Below are 25,558 nucleotides of genomic sequence, written 5' to 3'. Positions count from 1 at the left end.
AACAGCGCCGTACACCACGGGCCGACGAAACTGTTACACCTACACACGCAGCGCACCCTCTTCTCGCGTCTACCGAATATTGGGGCTGGGTCCCCGCCAGGCACATCACGCGTCGGCACCTGGGGCCACTCCCTTCGCACCCTCCGCGCGTGTCAGAGGACAGCCTTCGGCAAGGAAAAAAAAGAAAAAGCGACGAAGGCGAACAAGGTTAGAGGAAAGACAAAAGCTTAAGGGTATAAAAGAGAGGCGAGGTGTCCCAGTCATCGAAGAGGATCGCGAACGTGCCGCGGAATTATCGGTTGGATTTGCATGCCAACGAGGGGTGTCCGGAGCGCGAACCCGGCAACAACGAAGAAAACACAGCCTGCTCTTCCCCTTTCGTCCTCCCGTCTGTGCAGCCGTTACTTCTCTCCTCCGTTTCTCCTCCTCCTCTAATCTCCGCAAACCCCTTCGATGCGGAAGTCGAGAGCCCGCTCGTGTCTTTTTGGTCGCTGAAAAAAAAAAATCCCTCTCTACCTCACGCTCGCGGCAATCCGCTGCCGTAGAGAAGGGTCCCGTGCTGTACGTGACCGCGGCTTCATCGAATATTCACAATGTATCGGGACGACCTTGTCCACACGGCCCGTCCGGTAAGGGGGTGGGCGGAAAGGTCTCTCTGTCGATTCTCGACGACACTTGGTGCGAGCGTCGAGGGCGGTGCTCTGGGAGAAATACACGGAAAGGCGTAATTCAATGCGAAACGAGCAAGGAGCCACGCGAAAATAAGAAAAAGCGAACAGGGCGAGAAGACGACCGACGTGCGCTGAAAGTGTCGTGTATGTCCTGTCCGATGAGAAAAGGGCGCAGTGTGTATTGGAGTATGCATACGCAGGCATGAAGAATCTCCGAATGGCGTCATCGGATGCATATACATATAATGTGTATACACTGAAGCAGGCCCGTAGCCAGGAGTCTTTTTAGGGGGGGGGGGGGTGCACTTGCTGAAAGCCTTGACTATTTGAGAAAAACGCCTATTTTCATGATTTCGATAAAACACCATGTGTCATCAAAATTTCGGGAGGGAGGGGGCTTGCGCATGACGGTTGCGCCCCCCCCCCCCCCTGGCTAGGGGCCTGCACTGAAGGCGTGAAAAGGTTACAGTATGCGTGAGCTCACTCAATTTATGCTTGGTTTTGGGTACGACTGAACGATAAGTTATGACGCATAGTTTTGTGCCTATAGAGGTTCGAACAGGAAGAACACAGAGGGTCCCTTATGCATTCGCCTAAGACTACTCGAAGACGAAAGCCATCTTTTTCTCCTCAGTCGATGCATTCATCTGCCACCCTCCTTCTCCCCCTGAACTCACGTGGTTGTGCACTGCCTCCGTGATCGGCCTGCTTTTGACCAAGCGACGATGTCAAGCGATGTCGTCATCGTATGAGGTCACCTTGTATACGACGTCACTATGACGTTACGTCATCATAGCCATGTCAAGTGACGCCCAGATGACGTCACAAATATCGGCGATCTGTGACGTCATCACGTGATGATGAATATGTTGCATCACTCGTGCTGACGCCGCCTACGCCGATTGCCAATTTTAGCGCTTGGTGAGGCGGCTAAGGCTTTCCCCTTGATAAGTGCGGCAAGTTGGGCAGGTTGGTAAAGTTGCATTACTTCGACTGGGTAGCGCAAAAACACGGAACAAAAGATAGAGACGTAGACAGCACAAGCGCTAACTTCAAACCACGTTTATTTTGGAACACGCAAGAATATATACACCACTAATCACAACGATCTCAACTATCGGCTCATAATACAACTCTTTAGACTAACAAAAAAACCATTCGTACTACTGCGCAGAATACCACATGCGTCGCATGTGGTATTCTGCGCAGTAGTACGAATGGTTTTTTTGTTAGTTACCACATGCGACGCATGTGGTATTCTGCGCAGTAGTACGAATGGTTTTTTTGTTAGTCTAAAGAGTTGTATTATGAGCCGATAGTTGAGATCGTTGTGATTAGTGGTGTATATATTCTTGCGTGTTCCAAAATAAACGTGGTTTGAAGTTAGCGCTTGTGCTGTCTACGTCTCTATCTTTTGTTCCGTGTTTTTGCGCTACCCAGTCGAAGTAATGCAGCTTTCCCCTTAACAAAGTCTTCAGACAGACTGGCCAATGATTCGATACGCGGACCTATCTCCGTCAAAGGCACCTCGCAGTCCTTGGCGTATTAGTTTCGTGGCGTCAGTGACTACCACTTTCAAAACTAACACGCCAAGGATGATGAGGCGCAAGTAATTTGACGGTTGGCTCGCGCATGCGCTACCACTATTATCGATGCGCAAAAGCCTCAACGCGTTTCTTCATTTCTGTGTCTGTACAAAACTGCGCATTCATCGAATTTCGGCGTGCATTTACCGTCTCTACAATATAGAGATAGATTAGACGGTGAGGCCCCGGTTAGCGATCTCTTATGTTCCAATAACCTCTGGTTAACACCCGTTTGTGGTGTCTTGACTGCTCGCTTGTGTCCGTGTATGCACGCCCTGTCCCTTTAACATAAATACGTACCAACTAGCTCAGCTCTCTGTTATTCTAAACATAGTGTTGGTTACGTATACCTCGTTTTCTCCTAAATTCCTTTTGTTGTCAATCGTTGCTTGGCGTTGGAATCTGCACGTCGTTTTAAAGCTGTGGGTGGTGAAAACGGAGTGAACCTATATTTTAAGAAAGGCTGAGAGGTGCCGATAAAATTGTCAATGACAGTGTCTTTTTCGTGTGTGTGTGTGTGTGTGTGCGTGCGTGTGTGTGCGTGTGTGCGTGTGTGTGTGTGTGTGTGTGTGTGTGTGTGTGTGCGTGTGTGCGTGTGTGTGCGTGTGTGTGCGTGCGTGTGTGTGTGTGTGTGCGCGTGTGTGTGTGTGTGTGTGTGTGTGTGTGTGTGTGTGTGTGTGTGTGTGTGTGTGTGTGTGTGTGTGTGTGTGTGTGTGTGTGTGTGTGTGTGTGTGTGTGTGTTATGTCAATTCCGCGACCGAAAAACTACATACCTTGGAGCTGTGAGGAGGAAGATCGGCAAGCACGGAGGCCCATTGCCATCGCTGACACACATCGACAATTTGCACTCTGGCTACGCCCTGCGTGCTGCTGCTACGTTCGTCGCTCTCGTAGAATACTCAATAAACCCCCCGTAACAGAGCAATGAATTTACACACGGAATAGCTTGTAGTGTGACTGGCACCTCAATTCAAATTCGGCACAGCGAGCCGTAGGCTCTCATGTTTTCACCTCGTCACAAGTATACAAAGCTTCCATGCCCGGTTACATGATAAACATCGCTTGCGGAAATAGCCCAGTGCTGCACTTAAAACCGCTTCAACGGCGTATACAAAAGCTGTGTGCGGTCTGTTTGGTTTGCGAAGAATAGCGGAGGGCGGAAGCGCTCGTGTTCTTTTTCTTTTCTTTTTTTCTTGGGTAAACAAAAACTATCGTCTTTACTTGCCCGTAAATCTAGCAAGAATCGATTACATTTCCTGAATTAACGTGCCCGCTGCTGATGCGTACGCGCTTCTTTTTTTTTTTTTTCCATCGTAAATGAGTGCCAAGAGAAGCCGAACGGTCTCGCATCCCCACAGAGATCAGCGTAAACAAATCCACATGACAGTGGCATTGCCCAAGCCTTTTTCTGCTCAAATGAACTGGGACAGCAAGTAAACGTGATCGTACATACGATGCCGCACCGAAATGGCCTTCAAAACGTTCGAAAGGTCGCGGTTACATTTCGCCACTCCTTATAAACACGCGTGCTTGTTTTTTCGACAGGTCGCCCTACTTATTGCTGGGATATGTATACGTCGGTATTTATGCAAATGCGGTATCTTTCAGTGACACCGGATGTATAAGGCTATTACCGCAAGCGCGTATAGTTCTCTGTCAATGCGCGCAATCAGTCGGGCACTGAAAAGCGGGAAGAGCGAGTGCACAAAAAACCATCCCTCTTTCAATTCCGGAGGCCTACTTTCTATGTAATGATAAAGAGACATCGCGGGAAGCTTGAAAGAGGGGGGAGGGGGGAGGGGAGAGGCGTGATTTGAATAAGCCTTGAATAAGTTCCGTCCAATGTCATTGCACAGGTCTATATACCGACAAACAGTGCACTCTTGACAGAGTTGGCGAACTACCCATATGAGCTTGTGTGAATGACGCTGGAGAGATGTTCTAGAGCTGTAGAATCAACCTTATTAATGAGCAGCCAGTCCACATTGCAGACAGGTGTACAGTCGCACAAATCTTTAACTGGCGTACGCGAGCGGAACTTTTAAGAATGGAGTTCTTAAACATTTCGTTAAGCCGGGTAGTGTGAACAGAAACTATCATCATCATTCATCGGCACGTGCTCTCCACGTCCTCTTCTTCCTCTCAGTCTGCTTCTTCATCTTCTGCTTCGCTCCCAAAACACGCGCACCGATTTCTCCGGCGCGGGATGGAGAAACTCTGAATGGGTGAGAGGACAAGTACAGAGAGAGAGAGAGAAAGGTAAAGAGATAAATTATCGGCTAAAAAATTCTTTGGAGAGGCAGGATGAAAACCCGCGTACCCACGACCCGAAGGAGAGCGTGCTAACACTCGGCTATCCAGGCACGCTAGCGAAGCGTAGCATAGCCTTGTTTAGTATAATATAGCAAGGCGGCGGGAAAGGGAAGTGAGGGTGAGGAGGGGGTGTGAGAATGCATACACACATACATACATACATACATACATACATACATACATACATACATACATACATACATACATACATACATACATACATACATACATACATACATACATACATACATACATACATACATACATACATACATACATACATACATACATACATACATACGGTTGTCTATAACGCAGGCGACACCCACATCGTACATTCGTTTTCGTTAAGCACATATTTCGCAGCGCACGATTTTGGGGGCGTTGCCACTGCATAAAGCACTGACAATGCCCTCAAGATCGGTGTGGCAATGTTCGTGCGAGAATGTGGGCCCAACACATACGCCCCGCTCAGTGTGCAAGGCATGTTAGTTCCAGATGTCTGTAAACGACGGGTAGACTCTCGCATCTCCCACTGCCTGAAACCGGTGCTACGCAGCGCCCACACATCTGAAGGGAATTGACGCCGTATATATAAAACGGCAACGCCTAACAAACTACGTCATTTGGATGTTTCTGTATACGTGTACGTCATTGCAGGGTCGACAACCAACAGCGCTCGCTTTTCTGCACTACAGATATGACTCAATTAAAACCATGAAACTATTTTACACTCAGAAAGTGTGGGCTTGCGTGTCAGCGCAGTGTAAACGTCAGAGATGCTACAGCTACATTCATCACCACCCGACCCCTGTGAAAATTTAGGAGCTATTTCGGAACACGACGAATATGTTGTACGGCCTGCTATATGATTATTCCCGACTGAACAATCACGCGACTGATATGACGCCTCGCCCAACGCGCGTGCCCAATGTGCGTTCTTTTGACATAAGACACGATCGCGTATTCGTTCATGCGTGAACCGTAAATTGTGCAAATTTTCTTTCCGCATTTTCGGCGTCTAACCAAAAACCAAACCGTAAACCTGACAGTAACTGCGCAAGCAGCAGAACAACAACAACAACAAAAATTACAGACAGGCGAAAATTTATCCTTCTATATTGAAACTGATGCATTCTCAAGTGTGAGGGCCTGAACTCATGCGGAGAGAGAAATAGATGAAAAGGAAGAGGCAGGGAGATTAACCTGGCGCGAGTGACCGGTTTGTTACCCTGCACAGGGGTGGGGAAATAGGGGTCGGAAAGAGGACAGAGAGAGAGTGAGATAAAATAAAAACAAAATAAAAATGCACACATGCACACACATGCAGGACTCTATCAGAGCCATTCTGATAGACCGGTTGAACGCAGAAAGCGCATTAGCGCCTGCACAGCCTTCTTCTGTTAGTTTTATGGTCAATCAGCTTATCTCTATATAAAATGGGTAGTTCCCTGAGAGCACACGAAATACTGTCAGAAAAACGGCGCAGTAAGTTAAAGCGAGCGAGAGTATGGCTAGCATGATAAGCTCACGCTTACCTACGTTATCGGGCAAAGTTGTTTAGACAACCTGCAACCGCTAAAAGAACGTAGTACATAGACATAGGTAATGAGGAAATGGGTACATAGGTACATGAACAAGACGGTATAGGCAATTATAATTCGCACGTGACAGACAGGCAAGGCTAAGTTTCCACAAAAATTTGAGACTATGTGGTACAAACTAAATGCATCAGCACGGATTTCGCTAAACTAAGGAGATGGCGCTCTCTGTAAGCTATCTTTGACATGGCTCGCGAACGAACAAAAGCCGAAAATTTTCACTCAGAGCTTGAACGCTGCCGCTAAGCTTGGTAGTTCGAAAACGCGCTGAACAAAAAGCTCGCTGCGCGCCGCGGGTATTAATTTCGTACTCAGTTGGACGCGTGGGACTACCGAAAGCCGAAAAAAAAAAAACTAAGTAACTCGCGAAGTTTTACGCGCCAAGACCACGATATATGATTATGAGACACGCCGTAGATGTGTAATTCCGGAAATTAGGCAATTTAGACCAATTAACGTGCACTGACGTCGCACAGTACGAGCCTCTGCTTGCTACTGCCACGTTATTCCTGCAAGCTCCTTAATCACAACTGCCCACCTAATTTACTCCGTTCCCCCTGTACGCTTTCCCTCTTTCGCAGTCATCAATAACGATAACTGAATACTAATAACAAGAAAACAACCCCGGCTCTTATATATATATATATATATATATATATATATATAATATATATATATATATATATATATATATATGTGTGTGTGTGTGTGTGTGTGTGTGTGTGAAGGAAGGGAGATGATTTTCTAAGGGCTCGTTTATCTTTGTTAGACACAATATTAATGAGAACTAACAGACAATAACGCCAAGGAAAGTATAGGGGGTGTTATCTGTAGTATTTAGAACATAAATGTGAAGAAAGTAAAGTGGACGAAAAGAGGACTTGCCGCCGGCAGGGACCGAACCTGCGACCTTCGAATAACGCGTCCGATGCTCTACCACTGAGCTACGGCGGCGGTCATCCTCCCGTCCACATTTTGGGGTATATATGTTGATTTATATATATATATATATATATATATATATATATATATTGTTAACGCAGTTTCAACGTGAATGTGTGAAGCGAAGAAGCTTCAGCTAACGAAGGAGGGGAGCAGAAGACGGGAGATGGGTGAAATGTTTATGAAGCCGTGATGAAGGAGGCAAGTGCAGATTTCGACATTTTAGCATGGCTGTGACGCGTTTCTTGCGTTGAGCACTACAAGCGAAGCAGCAAAGCTAAACATTTCTGCGTTCGTCAAATCTCGCATCGCTTCTATGTCCAGGTAGAATGCAACTCGAACTTCTTGTGCACTCTTTCCTATTCCTTTACTCCTTTAAAGTGTGCAGAAATCGTGCATTGTAATGATCCAGTGTGCACAAGTACGCGCACGCGCATACACTCACGGGCACACACAAACAGCGCTATTTGTGAAATAAAGCAGAACAACAAATACAGGGACGGTTCGCGAGGCGTAAACATTTCACAAAAGTCTGTTCGCTTGAACTGACACAATCGCAGTACAATGATACGACCTCTCCTTACACGTAGACCTTTAAGATTCACTGGCAGCGACGAAATGAAAGTCTGTCGAAAGTTCAATGTTATCACAGGTTGATACAAACCTCTCAGCGCATTTTCTATCACGTGTTTACATGTGCGAAGGCGTGGAAGAAACAATTTGGCTAAAGGAAACAAAAGGTTAAAGGAGGCGCGGCACAAAGAAAGAAAGAAAGAAAGAAAGAAAGAAAGAAAGAAAGAAAGAAAGAAAGAAAGAAAGAAAGAAAGAAAGAAAGAAAGAAAGAAAGAAAGAAAGAAAGAAAGAAAGAAAGAAAGAAAGAAAGAAAGAAAGAAAGAAAGAAACTCGAAACACTTCTTCAACACGCCACGGGTAAGTCGCAAGGAGAGCGGAGTGAGATAGCCTCTCTGTTTGCAATCATACCTCTCTTACCACGCGTTTCTCAGCACGTCTTTTAAAAGGTTTGTGACTGCGCGTAGCAAATGCCGTTCAACGACCAACGCGGGACGGCGCCCACCTTTGCGTAGGAGTCTCAGAATAGAGTTATTACTCCCTGTGGGCACGACGATTCTTAGCAAGTGATTCTTCTCGGCAGTTCTCCTACTCGAACAGCGGCGAAATCTAAAGTGGCGTCAGTGTCACACTTCCTTTAGCAACAGTCAAGAACAGCAGAGCACAGACAAAAACGATGCAGGAGGGTGGGGGGACCGAACACGTTTTTTCGCGCCGCTTGGACGAGCGGGGCTACGCAGACGGGCTGCACGCAACTACCGAGACAGAGCACGGGGCACGGTGCCATGACATTTGGCAGGCGGCACACGCGTTTCCAAAACGCGCGTGCCCGCACGCGCGCGCACGTATACGCGCGAGAGCTAGGCAGAGAGCCAAGCTTGCGTGTTACGAGGCCCCTCGCTGCTCGAACTAAACACGTTCAAGCACGCGACCGCGCTCTCGGGGAACGAACACGATTCTTCCACTGGGTGCGACGAGCACGCCATACACTCTCTCCGCGAGCCAGAAACGCGTCAAGAAAACACGGCAGTGGCTTTCGGGCAGAGAAGAGGTGAAGCAGGTAAGTGAGAAGGTAAGCAACCGCGGCACGCAGCGGCAACGCGATCGCGCACCGCGCTGGGTGCTCTGGGAAATCAGGCGCACGGCAACGAAGGCAATCGGAGCAAACGAATCGGGCTGCTTTGGTGCTCGACTCGAGCGCGAAAATGCGCTAGTGGCCGCCCGTAATTCCTGCACAGGCACGTATATATCAGTGGGCTTGCTTACTAACTATGGAACGCGAACCACGTTGTATAGACGGGTTAGGTTAGCCCTCCACCTCTAAGGATCAGAGGCCCGCCTGCGTGTACTGAATCGTATGTTTGATTTACTACGGTGGGAACGAAAATAGTACGAAATAGTACACTCAATGACGGAAGCAAGCGACGGGAGGAAAAGTGAAGTGACTGTTGTCGCTGTTTCTGGTTGTGTATCATTATTTTCTGTTGCTTTTTTTGTGCACGTTGCGCTGTGACCTTGTTATCCTTTGTTTGTTCGTTCGTTCGTTCGTTCGTTTGTTTGTTTGTTTGTTTGTTTCTTTGTTTGCTTGTTTGCTTGCTTGCTTGTCTTTATCTGTCCCTCTACAGATGAGTCCCAAGTGTGCCAAGTCGGCTAACCAAAAAAAAAAAAGGAAGTAAAGGAATATTCTGCGCCAAGAAATGTTATTACGCAGCACATCGAAGCAAATGTAGGGGAAAAAATGGGCGAAAAAAGAAAAAAGTACCAAGAGACAAAAAGAAAATAGATTGAAGGGATACTCAAGATACAACAGAGAACAACGGGGAAAGAATCGGCATGCGTCAAGTTAAAGAAATGAAACTGCACTGACCGCCGGATTCACTATTTTTAAGCTCGTAATTGGGGAGCTTCTAGACGAATGAATAGGAAGAAATTGACGGAGAAGGAGGTGCTATGTATTGAATATATCGAAGAAGTTAATCGCCGTAAACTTAGAGCAACAGCATAGGCGTCAATGAGGTATACAGGCAGCCAGTATTGTCTCACAATAAGACAAAATCATGAAAAGTGGTTCAATAAAACTTGTAACTGGGCGAGTTGTTTCATACTTGAAGGTAAAAACTGGTAAGCGCAAATAAACAAGACAGGGACACAGGAAGACTGAACATGGACAGGCGCTTGTCCATGTTCAGTCTTCCTGTGTCCCTGTCTTGTTTATTTGCGCTTACCAGTTTTTACCTTCAAAATGATGAAACTATGAAAATATCGCTGGCTGCTGTCGAGCGTATTCATGTCAGAACGGCGAGAGAACCTCTGCAGAGAAGAACAATGCTATATTTTCTCATGCGTTTAATTGAGTAAGCGACAATCGTAGGCCTCCAACGCTCAAGTTAGCGCAGCGCCGTCCGCCGCCCCAGCGGTGAGAGGGGAAAGCTCCGGTAGCTCGGACGGGTCGCTCTTGCATGGTTTTCTCATTGCGCACAGAAAATCTGCCCCCTCTTTTCGTTGAAAAGGTCTGCTAGGAGAGAGCGTTCGCAAGGATCATGGCAGCTCGGTCACTGGGATCGGTGGTCGCCTCGGCTCCGCGCTCTTAGGAGTACGGCTCCTGTACTCGTCCGCTGCGCCGCCGATGCGGCACGCGCGCTCGCATGTGACGGACTTGTGCCCTACCAGTGGAGTGGATTGCTCGCCGATGGACACCTCTCGTGCTCTCGTTCTTCACACTGCCGGTCGGTAAGCTTACCCTATGCTTGCCGAGTGTTTATACCGCCGATCGGCGTGTGTCGCGACGCGGGGACGCGGTCCTTCGAGCGTACCACACGCCAGTGTTCTGTGACTGAGTGCGTGCAGTCCATCTGCATTTTCCCATTTTCCCCTGACAGCCCCTTTTTTTTCACTGTTTTTTATTATCCCCGCTGTCAGAGAACCACCCCAGCCGCGCAGCACCGCGCCGTGTGTACCGTGCGCGTAACATTAGCGTGAACACTCGCACTTGTGCGATACTCGGGCGTTTGTTTTTGAGGTGCCACACTTTTTTTTAACACTGTTTTTTATTATTCCGTGGCATTTCTGTTCGCCTGAGCTTCGCGAGAACTTGTCTAGTGCAGTGACTGAACCTTTGAGCAGCAGAGCGCCATGAGTGCTATGCGCGAATCCGACAGCCCGGCCGCCGAACCGCAGTTTTCGGCGCCCTCCAAGCCCGCCCCACGCGCCGGGCATCGCCGTTCGCACAGCCTGACAACAAACAGTCTCGTGCGGCACACCCTGCATGTCACCCCAGAACAGCAGGCATACGTCAATGGGCTCATCGACAAGTGGGAAGCCAAGAATCCCCCCAAGCCCTTCAAGCCCTTCGAACTTCCCGCGGAGTTCGCAGTTCGCTTCAGCGCTCTATCCAACGCTGCTGCTGAACCACTGCTACCTCAGCGAGACGACCTTGGAGCTCCCGAACGAGCCGGCCCCTCGGAGGAGCACCGAAGCGTCGCACTGCCCCCCACCAACAGGGAAGAGCAGATGGACACAACTGCTTCCCGCAAGCGCAGCCGCGAGGAGGTCAGCAGCGACGACGAGGAGGACGGACCTCGCAAGCAGTCGGCCACCTCTCCTGCCGATCCCGAGCCTTCCGACGAGGACAACGTCCCCACACAGTGCACTGAGGAGACAGGGACAGAGGCCACAACACCTGCGAGCCTCGACGAAGCTGCCGCTGCTGCAGTGACCTCCTCGGCGGCCCAAACTACTTCGTCGAGCCCCTCCCCCGCCCTCTTGCCTTCGGGAGACACGCTGGTGGCCAATGCTGCTGGCCAGGGCAGCGGTAGCCCTCCTCCCGCCCCTGCGGCAGCTGAGACACCGACAACCCCTCTCGATTCACTCTCGGCTGAAGCAGAGGCCATGGACGAGGCTACAGTTGACAACTGCACGCAGGAAACCACTCGGAAGACCACCCCAGCGACCGCAATGGCCTTTCTGAGGTCCCCAACGACCGGAGAACAGCCAGCATCCCGCAAGAGGAAGAAGAAGGGCAGGAAGACAGCTCGGAAACAGCACACCCCTGCTGCACCCCTGAGCACCTCGGCTGTCTCTTCCTCTGCGGGACCAAGTGCCCCTCCTGCTGATCCTGTCACCACTGGGAGACCACCAGTACTGACCCCTGCGGTTACCAGACCCCCGGAGAGCCAGCCAAACGAGGTGAGCTTCCAGGAGGTGAAGTCAAAGGCTGCACTGCGGCGCGCCAGGAAAATCACCACCGCTGCCCTGCCGGTGGACCCTGCTGTTGTGGGGACAGTGCTTTTCCGGCCCTCTGCTCCTGGCGGCTCATTTCGCGGCACTCCACGCCTGAGTATCGCGCAGGCGCTCCCATCGAACCCGGGTGTTGCTGACATCCGGGTGAATCACCACCGCAACATCGTGGCGGTGGACGCGACCTCTCAGGAGTGCCTCACTCTGCTCCTGGCCCTCACGGAGCTGCGGGACATACCGATCACTGCCAGGGAGCCCGCGGACGGCCACACCAGCATGGGGTTCATTCATGGCGTGGATGAAGACCCTGCAGAGGACACCCTGCTTCCTGGCCTCCAGTCTGCTGTTCCCGTGCTAGCAGCCACCAAGGAGGGCCGCACGGTCACGCTGCGTTTTGGGGGCCCAGTTCCGCCGGAGCGGGTGGCGCTCTTCCGCGTACACTTCCCCGTGCGGCCAGCCAGGCCCCGACCGCTGCAGTGCAAGCAGTGTAGCCGGTATGGTCACGTACGAGAGGCGTGCCGCTGGCCGGACAGTTGCATCCGCTGCGGCCGGACCCACACAGCTGACGCGGACTGCCAGCGGCCCCGGTGCGTCAACTGTGGCGGCCCCCACTCGGCTGACACCCCACACTGTCCCAGGTGGCAGGAACAACGCCAGGTGGCCTCCATCATGGCGTCCTCCACCACTGCCCTCTCTAGGCGAGTGGTTGCAGCGGCAGTGCGGGAGGAGACCAGGGAGGCTCGCACATATGCGAGTGCTGTGAAGGGGCACACCCTTCCTGCCCGGCCTGTTCCTGCTCCCCGCAACCGCCGTAAACCAGCCCCTGTGGACCTGACTGCTGCTGCCGCCTTGGAGGCCCCACCTGCTGATGCTGCTCCCACGGCCCAGCCTGGTGTTGCTACTGCTCTCGCAACACCCCCTACTGGGGCCACTGCTCCTGAGGCCCAGGCTGCTGTGGACCACGTCACCCAGATCGTCATTAGCCTTCTGCTCACCCTGCAGGATGCGGAAGCCAAGCTTCCACACGATCACCCCTTCCGAGCCATCTGCCAGCTGGCAGCGGCCTTGCAGCAGCCCACGAGCCACCATGGCTAGTCCTCCTGCCAGGGCCCACCTCCGCCGCTGCCCAAGCATTCTACAGTGGAATGTAAACTCGCTGCGGGGGCGGCGAGACGATTTCTCCCTGCATCTCCAGCGGGAGGGCTTTGACGTGCTGGCTTTGCAGGAGGTCTACGCCCAGGCTGAGGAGGTGCGCCTGCCGGGGTACGTGGGCTACAGCAGCAGGACCAGGTGCACCCTGGATGCCTGCCACGCTGCCCCCTGCCTGGATGACTGCCACCCGCAGGGTACAGCCCGGTGCGCCGTCTACGTGAAGCGTGAGCTCCTACAGGCTGAAGTTCCTGTGGCCGACCTGGTCGGTGGTCCCTTCGAGTGCTGTGCCGTCCGTGTACGCCTCGAGGGGGGAGACACCACTGTGGCCAGTGTGTACGTCCGGCCAAACCAGCCTTGGGACCCCAGGTGCCTTCGGCAGCTGGCGCACAGGCTGGGGAAGGAGTTCGTGCTTTGCGGGGACGTCAACGCGCATCAGCCGGCATGGGGCAGCCACCGGACCTGACCAAGGGGCAGGGCGCTCAGGGACACCTTGCAGCAGCTGGGCCTGCAGATTCTGAACACAGGGGTCAGGACTTTCATCCGTGGTGGGGGCCGGGCAGCCCAGTCGGCCATCGACATCAGCGCCGCCACGGAGGGATGCCGCTACTCGTGGGCGCCGGCTCCGGACACCTGGGGTTCGGACCACCTGCCCCTCCTGCTGTCCCCCTTCCGAGGCAAGGCCCTCAGGGATCGGGAATACCAGGTCGTGGACTGGCGAGCCTACCGGCGGCTATTCAAGGAGGACACGAGTGGCAGGGACCTTATGCAGTTGGTGGTCGACAGCGCCAGGGCAGCAACTGTCGTCACTAAGGTCTCACAGGGGCAGCCCGTTCCGGACATCAGGCACCTGGCACTGAGGGCGGCGCGGCGGCGTGCAGAACGGCAGGCCTTGAGCAAGGGCCTACCCGAACTCTGGACCTGTTTCCGGAGGGTCGACGCCGTCTGCAGACGCCACGCTCGCAGGCGCAGGAACCAGGGATGGGTGAGCGTCTGCGTCACCATCGACAGCTCAAAGGATGGAGCCCGTGCCTGGCGCTTGCTGAAGTGCCTACTGATGGTGCCCAGGGCTTACAACCAGGTGCTGTCCGTGGCTGTCCTCCTTGCCATTCCGGCCTCCGAGCTGGCCGAACGCCTGGCCGACCAGTTCGCCAGCAGAGAGGTCGCCCAGCTAGCCACAACACCTCCTCCAGCCGCTCTCCCGTGTCCAGCCTCCTGCCATCATCCCGGATGGGTGGTTGCACAGGTCCAGGAACTGTGCAACGAACCCATCCGGATGCACGAGCTCGTGGCAGCCCTCGATGGATGCAAGCGACGCAGCGCCCCAGGAGCAGACGGCATTACCTTCCAGATGCTCCGCAACCTGGAGGAAGGAGGGCGTCAACGTCTCCTGGGACTCTACAACGACGTCTGGAATACCGGGGAGCTCCCGGAGTCCTGGCGAACTGCGGTGGTGGCACCCATCCTGAAGCCCCGGAAGAAGGCCACGGCGCTCTCCTCATACAGGCCAGTATCGCTCACCTCAGCAGCGTGCAAGGTGCTGGAGAGGGTGGCACTGGAGAGAATGCAGTGGATCGCCGACCAACTGGATTTCTTCCCGGAGCAACAGACTGGCTTCAGGAGACACCGGTGCACTGCCGACTCCATTGCAGACGTCGTCGCCCCCTGGAGGATGCCAAGAGCTGCGGGGACGTGGCAATGCTGCTGCTGCTGGACGTGGAGAGCGCCTTCGACGGTCTCCCGCACGTTGTCGTCGAGGCGGCCATAGACCGGCTTGGCATCAGCGGGTGCCTCCGAGGCTTCGTGTCCGCCTTCCTGTCCGGGAGGACCTTCTGCGTCCGTGTTGGAGGGGTGACCAGCCAGCCTAAGGACATCACTACCGGTGTCCCACAAGGTTCTGTGCTAAGTCCTTTTCTCTTCAACATGGCGCTGGCAGGACTTCCAGCCTCCCTCCCGACAGACACCAGGTTCCCGGCCCGCTGCTCCGTCTACGCTGATGACGTGGCACTGTGGGCAAGGGGACCAAGGCGGTCCATTCCTGCCATCAGGAGGTCACTGCAGGCAGCCCTGGATGCAGTGATCTCCTTCCTCGGAGGCATCGGCCTCAAAGTCTCTGCCACCAAGACCGAGGCCCTGCTGATCCATCCACTCGCTGCGGCATGGGTCTACGTGAAGCCACTGAGGGTCGGCAACCGCAGTCTCCCCTGGAGAAAGGAGGTGAGGTACCTGGGCCTCACTGTCGACCACCGGCTCACCTGGATCCCCGCTGCGAAGGCCGCCGCCACCAAGGTCCGACGAGTTCAAGGGGCCATCGGCAAACTTCAGCAGCGTGGCCGTGGATGCTCCACGAAGTGGGCGCTGCGGCTCAACCAGGCCGCGGCGTCCTCCGTGCTGCTGTATGCCCTGCCACTGGTGAACCTGACGCCAGCCAGGAGATCCCTGCTGGAGGGACTGCACAGAGGAGCCGTGAGGACCATCCTAGAGCTCCCCAGGTGCTCCCCTGTTGCAGCGACGCTTGCGGAGGCGAGAGAGTGGCCCCTGACGCTACGCATGCTCCAGCGAGCGTTGGGGCACATCGACCACCTCCACCGTGCCGCGGACGGTGCAGCCCTTCTGGAACGCTTGCGCAGCCTGCCAGGATCCAGGATGGGAGGCTTCCTCCCATTGTACCACCAGATGGTACCGGATCCACCAGCCCCTGTTGCCTCTCCGCCGCCACACCACCGGCCCCCTGAGGTGCACCTCCACCTGGCTGGGGCAACGAAGCGACGAATTCCTGCAGCAGCACTGCAGCAGGCAGCCTCCTGCAAGCTCCAGGAGCAACTAGAGGGTCGGCTGCAGGTTTTCACGGATGGATCCGTGATGCCAGAGTGGACTGCAGCGGCGGCTTGCGTCGTCCCTGCACGGACCAGCAGCAGGCAGTGTAAGCTGCCTTTCCCGGCCAGTTCAACGGCGGCAGAGCTGACCGGACTCCACCTGGCAGCTGACCTACTGGCAGAAGACATCCCATCAGAGCCTGTCGCCGTCCTCTGTGACAGCAAGGCAGCACTACAGATCCTGGCCAACCATCGAGACACCGGACTGACCGGAAGCCTCCTGGCGGCCAAGTACCGTGCCCTTGCTGCATCTGGTGCATCCGTCTCCTTCCACTGGCTGCCCTCCCATGTGGGCATAGCTGGTAACGAGGAGGCAGACGCGCTTGCCAAGGCAGCACACCAGCCTGGCACCCCCATCACCCTCAAGAAGCTCCTGGTCACGGTCCACCCAGATTCAAGGGTGGCCAGTGAACGAGGGCCAAAGCTGCTACCAGAGACGGGCCTCACCAGGAGAGATCGGTCTGCCCTGCTGCGCCTGCTGACCGGCTGTGTGTGGACCGCTGCCCGCCGACATGCGAAGGGTCTCTGCGCCTACCCAGCCTGCAGCCGCTGCGGCGATCCTGAGACCCTCGAGCACCTCCTCTGTGCCTGTCCTGGCTTGGCACAGGAACGCTCGAGGGTCACTACGGCCTACCGGAGCCAGGGCCTACCTGCCTCCACCTGCTCTTCCCCTCGCGTCCCCACCTGCCAGCACTCCGGAGCCTGGTGGAGTTCCTGGACGAGACGGGAATAGCCGCCTACAGATGAGCCGGGAACTTGCCGCCCCTGCCCTTGCTGCCGTCTTCCCTGCTGCTCCGGCCACGGCGAACGAGACACAATGACATCCTACACACCACTATCCTCTTTCATTTCCCTTCTCTCTCCCCCCCCCCCCCCCCCAAGACGCTGCGCCGTGCTCCCGACTGGGCTGCAGAAATAAGCGTCTCTTCCCCTACATAACCACAAACAACAACAACATTGCGCACGCGGAGAACGTGCTCCCCGGGGCTTTTATCTCGCATTTTTTACGCTATGGGTGCCGTTCCTTCGTCGTACTCGAAAGCAGGCATGCAGTCCTGCTGCAGTGTGAACTGACACAAAAGTTTTAAAATGACGAACAGCCGAAAACTGCCCGTCAAGTTCTACCGTTTCCAATGCAAGCAGTGCGATGAGCAGAGGCGTCAAGAGTGGATTATGGCAGCTCGCCGCGATGCTTTCGCGGTCTTGTCTCCTTGAATCAATTTTTGTCGTACACAGTATTACGAACTATTAACGGGGAGAAACGCGATGATCGTGCTCATTTGAAGGGAAGTACGTTTGCGAACCGAAACTACAACAAATAGACAGTCGCTGTATACGTTTCGAGATTGCGCTCTGGCTTTCCGAGTCAACCATTTGTAATGTGACAGCAGCGGAGCATGTGGGCTTAATAAACCACAATTTAAATAACGTACCGTGAGTACTAAGTGTTTAATTCAGCTGATTGCGGTACATTTTCCGTCGCGGCTCACTGTAAACAGAATTAAGCTGCATGTTTGCACTGAGCGTTTATATTGGCCTTGCATGCGACACGCCATGATTGCTTAGCAGGCTGAAGTGTTGCGCTGCTAAGATCGTGGTCATGGGTTCGATTCACGCATACGGCAGTTGCATTTCGATGGGAGCGAAATGCAGTAACACCGGCGTACTTAGGTTTACGTACACGTTAAAGGACCCCAGGTGGCCGAAATTAATCCGAAGTCCCCCACCACGGCGTGCTTCGTAATAATGCCGTGGTTTCGGCACGTAATATATAGCCTTGCATGCGCATGAGCCGCGGGCAATATACGGCTGCCGCTTTGGAAACGAGCTAAAAAAAAAAAGAACCAAGGCGACAATTAAATTTTCGATGGTTTCGCGAAATCAGACACGCTTATCATCAGGCACAAATCTCGGCATAATCATAAACATGCGCGATCCCAGTGAGTGTTGTATAGTATGATGCTGACCAAGCGAGTTGTCGAAACAACCAAAGCGACATTCGAATCAGCGAACACGGTGCGTGATCAGGCGTCGATATTATTCGAAATGAAACACGCCTCTGCAAGAAATTTCATGCATGGTCGAAGTGGGCATGAAATTTTTTTTTTTTTTTGCGCGTATCATTATGCTGTCTAAGGGAGCTCTAAAAAAATTCAAGGTGACATTAAACTTGCGATCCGACGTTGTTATCATTCAATGCAAACCTCGGCAAAAGTGAAATTCCCACGAAACTGAACACTGCGCATTGCGATGCAACCAGTGATTCAACAGGGCAGATATAAATTTATGTTCTTCACACTGAGCTCATAATAAATTTAAAGCCGCTCGACAAACTTGGCATCCAACCAATCGAAAAGTTATCAATAGAAAACGCACGTGAAAGCGTGGTGGATGTTTGCTGACAGCTCCGAGTAGACACGACTGCCGCAACGAAGGTGCGTTTTACCGATAACATAATTACAGAACTCGCGCAGTCACCTCCCTATTCATGTCAATGAAATGTGCCCGTTCAGCATCGGCACGCACGTAGCGCTCGCACAAACAGCATCGTCCTTGACGACCTGCTCAGTCCCGCAAAGGTGGTCGATCAACCGCCCTCCTCTGGTGAGATTCCCACCGTGAAAACGTTTTTTCAATCTCTGGGATACAGTGCTGGGATCTTTCTAAACCTTCAGAGCAAGCGACACGTGAAGCTGCACGTGCACGGCGAGCAGAGGACAGCGCGTGTAGGGTGCGTGAACGTGCTCAGACCGCGCAGTCAAAGGCAGGTGCGGGTAGAGGAGCGACCGGTTTTTGCAAGAACGCCGGCGAAACGCGTGCGACGCAGCGCCCCCTGAGAGGAGGCTATGCCCCTAAAGATAGGGACTTTATATGCCCCTGGCCGAGCTTGGGAGGCCTTCGTGGAAAAAAAAATAACGCTAACTCTCTTTCAATTAAAGATCATAACGAGAAACTATTGTCTGGAGAGCGAAGTCAGCCTCTGCGCTTATAAACCGAGGAGAGAGATGCAAGCCAAGGGCGTAGCCAGAAATTTTTTTCGGGGGGGGGGGGGGGGGTTCAAACACTATGTATGTTCGTGCGTGCGTTTGTATGTGTGCGTGCCTATATATGCAAGCAAAACTGAAAAATTTCGGGGGGGGGGGGGGTTGAAACCTCCAACCCCCCCGCACCCACCCCACCCCCCCTTGGCTACGCCCCTGATGCAAGCGGAAGAATTTCGTCTCGAAAGAGCAATAGAGAATGAGGGATAACGTGCTCGCGGCTTCGACGCTTCTGAAGAGACGCACGCAAAAAAAAAGAACTGTGTAAGATGCAAAGGAAGCGAATAATAAAAAAAAAAAAACAAGAACGAGTGAGTCGGAAGGCAAGCATTGGGAAGCCGCAAGCGGACCATTAAAAGCCGAAGTCGAACAAAAGGGCGAATCGAAAACGCCGCTGCCTTTATAAGAGAGGGCAGAGAGAGAGAGAGAGAGAATAGCAATGGTAAGCCACTAAATAGTGACGCCAAGGAATCCGGGGAGAGGGGGGGAGGGGAGGGGGCTTAGCGCTCAAGCGCTTAGTTCTCTCATTCATCCTAACCAAGAAAAAGAACACGTCAGGGGATGAGGCGAAAAGAAGAATAAGGAATCAGGCCGCCCACCACCAACTCGAATGCAGAGATAAGACGAACACGGAAAAGGCCAATCGGAAGACAACGAGAGACTGAACCGACCATTGAGAAGCTTTCTACCCACGCGTTCCGCTGTTTGCTTTCGGCTAATAGTCTATGTGCTCCCTTCTTATCGTTCCTTTCAGTTTTATTGTCTGCTTAAGCGCTGCTTTCTCCCGCAGAAAGGCGACGCCCTGGACGAAGTCGAGCAACCCACGCTGCTAGACAGCCGACTGGATATTCTCTTTTTTTTTGTGTGTGTGCGCGCGCGTTTTTCTTTTCAGGGAAGTCGATCCCTCCAATCCTTCCTTGCATCGTCGTTCACTTGATTTCCTCAATGAGCTATAGACAAGAGCCTCGTTGGTCCGTTCGTGGAATCCAAGCTATAGGGAATGGAAGTTCAGACACTGCGACTTTCGAAAGCCATGGATAACAGCTGAAGAAAAGCGAAAAAGAAAGAGAGAAAGGAGAACTTCGTTAAGTAAGAAGAACAAAGGCGGTGCAATGAAGAAAGATTAGTAGCTGCAGGCTCTCGAGTCCAATAATGGCACAAAAAAAAAAGAAAAAAAGAAGGTCGCCCGAACTCGCCGAGTTTCTCACCTCCTTCGTTACACTCCGTCATCCGTTCTTTTACCCTTCTCTTAGTTTTCCCTTGCCACCTCTTTTTCTTTCTTTACGCTCTCTCTCTCTTTCTCTCTCTCGTGTTCTTCAGGCGTCGGATCGATCCGTATATTGTGTGTATGGTGAATTATCCACGCGACGGTCCAGTGGATTCAGTTTCTGCGCTGAAACTTTCGTCCTCCTTCTATACGCTTTCAGCTTACTGTGTTTATTTGCTTTGTTTTTCTCGATTTTTTTTTGTTTCTGTCGTTACCGCATCGACGCACCGATGCCCCCCCGCTACGGATGGATGGAGAGCACTCTCATTTTTTTCCCTCGGAAGAATTAAGCGATGGCAGCTTCGGTGGGCGCGCAAATGGCGGGAAGAAGAGCGATGCGTCCGGCCGGTGTTGGAAGGGGGAGGACCCACTTTTGCTTGTGTGTATAACTTACCCCGTTAATGGGCGGCTCAGTTAAGGTAACGGTTGTTTCTTTCGGCAAGGCTAATTATGTCGACCATTCGCGCAGCTTGGGAAAGAAATGTACGAGTCGTTAGCGACTGGAGGAAGAAAGGAAGATCGTGTATATAGGGGGGGGGAGGGGGTCCTCCAAATTGCGCTGCCTGGTTACGAAAGGTTTGCGTAAACGCGTGCCGGGTCGCAAAAATAAAATAAAAATGAAAAATACCCAAAATTATTATTTTTGTCCCTGTGTTACTGAGAAGCAGCTGTAGTTCGTATATTGAACGAACGACAATACTGTCGCGGTCGCGAAACACGCCAGGTAATTAAGTCCGACGTGATCATCATTTTCTCGATTAACCAAAAAATAGAAAAAAAAAATGGCGCTATCGAAACACGACGCTAAGGTGTTGTGTTAATTACGGTTTGGCATTACTGTGCGATGCGCAAAATCCGCTGTCGCGATGCTGCAGCTGCGCGCACGTTTAAGGAATATGCTTCACGCTTATATAGGAAGCAATGACAAATCGAGCATTAGTAGCACTTCCGAACTATTACACGTAACCGGCGTTTCCTGTTCGCGCTTCAGTTTACACTTAGGGTATACAGCCGTGCACTTAACGGTGCAGCGTTGCAATATAGCAGTAAGCAGGTCTCTCTCAGATACATAAGAAGCGCCTTAACACAGCGTCAGAGAAAATACAAAAAGGTGATCTTTTTCGTCAACTCTGCGGCTGTCTTGCATGAAGTGCGTGACGCGCATACACTATTTCACGTATACGGTATCCTATGCGGAGCGAGAATATAGTGCGTACAGGCGTTTGCTGCAGTCAGCATGTTTAATTAGCAAATACTTGTCGATAGAGAGAGAAAGAAACAACCTTGCTCAAATAAAGGAGGTGCTAGAGTCATAACAACGATGCCGAATATATACCGACAACGTAATTGAAGCTAGCCAGTGCTAGGCCAATGCCAGCTCATGCGTCAATTCAGGACACCCCCCCCCCCCCCCCCGCCTCTCTCTCTGAAACCTCTTAGGTAATTTGGGCAACTGTGACACCTTTGCGAAGCCCCTCCCGCACAGTGTTCTCCTCTCCAGTGCTGCTTACATAACGTTTTCTGAAAATAAAGCACGACTGCGATTCCCCAATCTACACAATTCAGTGCCAGACCACCTTGAAACTCACGCATCGCTCCAGCCGCACATTCACTTCAATGTCATGACGGCAAAGAGCGCGGTCTTGTTCTCTGCTCGTCTTTTTTTAATTTTTATTTTTTCACACGTCTGTTTCCAAGGCCGCTCAAGACGAAGCTCGCCAAACTCACTATTTTGATTTTAAAATGTCGCTGCCTCTTATCTTCCTCTAACTATTTCTCCTTCTTTCTGACGCCTGCACTCTCCCCGGAATTCGCGCTTCCGTAGCATCAGCTGACACATTCGGCGTGCAGCCGAACGAAACACATCTATCACATAGACACGGCGCCCCGTTATGCGGAAGCGGCTGCACTTCTTTCACGTTGTTATCGTTCAGCCTGACAGTGTTGTACACTCCGGAAACAAGAAAACTCGCGCTCGAACACTCGACCACACGTTTATTGAGGCGCGTGACGCTGTCACAAATCGATCCCGCTCAAGCGTGGCCCACGATCGAGGCACCCGATCCACCTCTATCTCTATGCGCGCAAGGCGGTACGTACGCTGCGCGGGGTGTCGCCCAGTGGGGGTTGCCAGCCGCCGATCTCGTGCTGTGCCGTTGCCTAACCGCACGACATCGCACGTACGCAAGAGACGCCGAGGGCTGCAGGAGCCGCGGTCGGCGACGGCATAGCGACAAAGGCCGCCGCTGCCTGGTCGTAAAAAAATCCGTTGAAACAAAAGACAGGACCCCTGTGATCACAGTCTCTTCCCAGCGTGTTTCTGAAGTGTAAAAGACAAGAACAGCGCAGTCATCGCCTCCCGGAGCGAGAGAGAGAGAGAGAGAGAGAGTGAAAGAGAACGTCCACAACAGCCGAACGCCTTAGCAGCGAATGCCTGTACAACGAAATGACCTGCACAAAGACGAATTCCTTAGCCTGAACTACAGTGCGAGCGTAAAAGTGCGCGACCTTTACAACGATCGGATATGTTTAACGAAGCATAGGTATCGAGCACTCAGTTACAAAGGAGATTGACTGCAGCCCTGAACCGGTGGCAGCATTGTCATTTCTGTATATGCCATCTGGCTTTTTCTATTCTTTTTTTTTATTTTAGGGGGGTGAGGGGCATCGACAATCTCCAAGAACACGTAGCTGGGCTAGTAGGTTCTTACACAGTACACCATAAAAATAATAAAAATTATGACCATTTAGCGCGAACAAATAACGTGGGAAGGGACAAGGAAAGCGCCTACATAACAGTTTGCTCAGTTGGACCAGGATGAATTTGCCGTCACCCAGGAAGCTTTCCATCTGAGAAATTAGCATGGATTTTCTTATAGCTTCGCACTACAAACACGCGGATGCCAACATTGTCCCTTTAATCCAATCCGTGCACAAGACCTTATCCTTTGTATACCCTGGAATAAAAGAACGCGCTGCCGTACTCAAGCGCGGCGCTAAGTGTGTGTATACACGCGTGCACTCTTCCAACGGCGGCAGCTGCGGTCTTCGCGGCTGCACATTTCTCTTGACTTTCTCATATGGATGGAAACAACTCATAGTCTTCGCGCGGCGAGGTGTGACCTTGTTTCCGCGACTAAGGAGATAGAGCCGCCGCCGCCGCCGCCGTCTCTGCCGCTATAGCGTGCGCCGCCGCCTTCTCTTTTCATCGCACTTTAAACAATCAGTTTTTGGGAAGGTTTGCAGGAGGCGCGCGTGCTGCCGTTGTCGCTTCGTCGCGTCGTGTCTGTCGCTCCGTTTGACGCGGAGCTGTCGACGTGTCGCCGCGGTGCCATTTTGAAAGTCCGTACAGATGCGGGCAATGTTTGTCGTCCGCATTCTCGGCCAAAAAGGTTTGGGAAATGGAAGTCGACGAAGAAAAAAAGAAATGTAATTACTTCGGGCTTTCGTATAGCGCCGACGGGTAAGCGGCGTTGCTGCGGCGGTACAAGTATAGATGCAAACACCGCAGGCGCTATGAACACAGCTGCGGCGTGTCAAGCTTTGGGATAGACGATAACGAAGCTGTCCGCTTATATAAACCTAATGTTATACAACGCATGTTTTAATATCGTGTTATATCCACATGATACGAATCGTATTATATCACGTCAACAATCCCGACGTATCAAAATGATAGCGCCTCGCGCGACGGTACTATTTCATGCATTGCAATCTCAATATATGTAATATAAATATAATTGTCGGGGTTTCACGTCCCGAAACCACGATATGATCACGAGGAACGCCGCAGTGGGGGGCTCCGGAAATTTTGACTACCTGGCAGCCTTTAACGTGCTCCTAAATCGGCTTCAAGTACACGGGCCTCTATAGCATTTCGCTTCGGCACAGCAATCTCTACTTCGTAATGGATTTGGCAATTGCCATCGGTATAGAAATCACGAGCGTTTGACCATCGCTTGCACAGAGGAAGATGTTGCACTAGTAACAGCAGTAACGCAAATGCAGCACGGACGACAAACTAACGAATGCGCGATGTGTTTGGGCGGTGTTCGTCAATACATGCAAAGGTATACCAGCCCGCAGGTCCACCCCGCTGAGAACAATGGCGCCAGGAATAAGCAAGTGCTGTTCGCTAGCAGATTACGAAACAACGCGCAGCATGAAGCAGGTAGGCGGAAGCCACGTATACGTCTCCGAGGTGCGGAGCTACGGGCGTGAGTATGCATGCCATGCAAATAGCCTGCTTTGAGGGAGCCCTCTCGTGCATGGAAACATCCGTCCTATAGTTATACACTAAAACATCTGGGGCTACTTTTAGCTAATTATTAATTTTTTTTATTGTTTTATTGTTGGATTTGAACGTCCCAAAACCGCAATATGATTATGGGAGGCGCCGTAGTGGAGAGCTTCGGAAATTTCGACCGCATGGGGTTCTTTAACGTGCACCTAAATCTAAATACACGGGCCTCACGCATTTTCGCCTCCATCGAAAATGCGGCTGCTGCGAAACGGGATTCAATACCGCGACCAGCGGGTCAGCAGTCGAGCACCATAACCACTAGACCACCGCGGCGGGTTGGGGCTACTTTTAGCCAGTCAGTTAAGGCGAAAAGATCCCAGTAAGCTCAAGAACAACTGAGATGCGTTTCTTGCGCGTCTATATCTAAGCTAACAACGTACAAAATTTCGATTTCAATGAAACGGGAAGAGCATCAAGTCCGGTATGGCGCCTGTTGTTTCCGTCTGGAATTCATCGGGCTCCAAAAGCATTCTTATTTTTTTAAGCCTAAGTGGTCACGCAAACTTTCGCAAAACCAGGAGGTGATTGGTATGAGCGCATCGATTATTAACGGGTATAGCGAATGCGTGAATATCACAAACATACATTTGCCTTTAAATAACGGCAGGCAATTGGACAGTGGGGCCACAATACAAGGCCGGCTATTAGAAGAGAAATTACAGGCACGCCGCAGTTTCCCACTACAGGTCATCAGAGAGGGAAAAAGTTAGTCTGGTAGTACATATCTACGGATGTTTCTCAACCGGTATACGGAGGCATCCCCAAGGCAGAAACTCACCATACTCACCTACCGTCTGCAAAAGTTGCTACGGACCCCCTCAGCCTTTCACATTCCTTCATCCGAAATAGCGACAGAAACGCGCATATAATTAGGGTCCTTCCATCGAAACGTTAGCCCCCTCTGCCCTTGTTATTGTGACTCACGCGTACCATTCGTCCTTGTTATGGATGCAACGCTTTCGGGTCGCGTCCCGAAGCTCGTCTGTCAAATGTCGAGAGCCTT

At 52.1% G+C, this 25,558-nt stretch overlaps 2 protein-coding genes across 2 annotated transcripts in view; one reads left to right on the top strand and one right to left on the bottom strand.

Moving 5' to 3' along the window:
* The window catches only part of LOC119387015 (cuticle protein 65), a 567,739-nt gene that overhangs the window by 103,009 nt on the left and 439,172 nt on the right, over window positions 1-25,558 (bottom strand). The window lies entirely within an intron of this gene.
* On the top strand, window positions 10,816-16,677 carry LOC125757867 (uncharacterized). The gene is made up of 4 exons (XM_049414109.1): window positions 10,816-13,009; window positions 13,092-13,437; window positions 13,540-14,670; window positions 14,721-16,677. The coding sequence occupies exons 1-4, from the start codon at window positions 10,816-10,818 to the stop codon at window positions 16,675-16,677; spliced, it is 5,628 nt and encodes a 1,875-aa protein (XP_049270066.1).

Source organism: Rhipicephalus sanguineus, chromosome 3 (genome assembly GCF_013339695.2).
Source record: "Rhipicephalus sanguineus isolate Rsan-2018 chromosome 3, BIME_Rsan_1.4, whole genome shotgun sequence".
Taxonomy (NCBI): Eukaryota; Metazoa; Arthropoda; class Arachnida; order Ixodida; family Ixodidae; genus Rhipicephalus; species Rhipicephalus sanguineus.
This window is presented reverse-complemented; position numbering and strand designations above follow the sequence as displayed.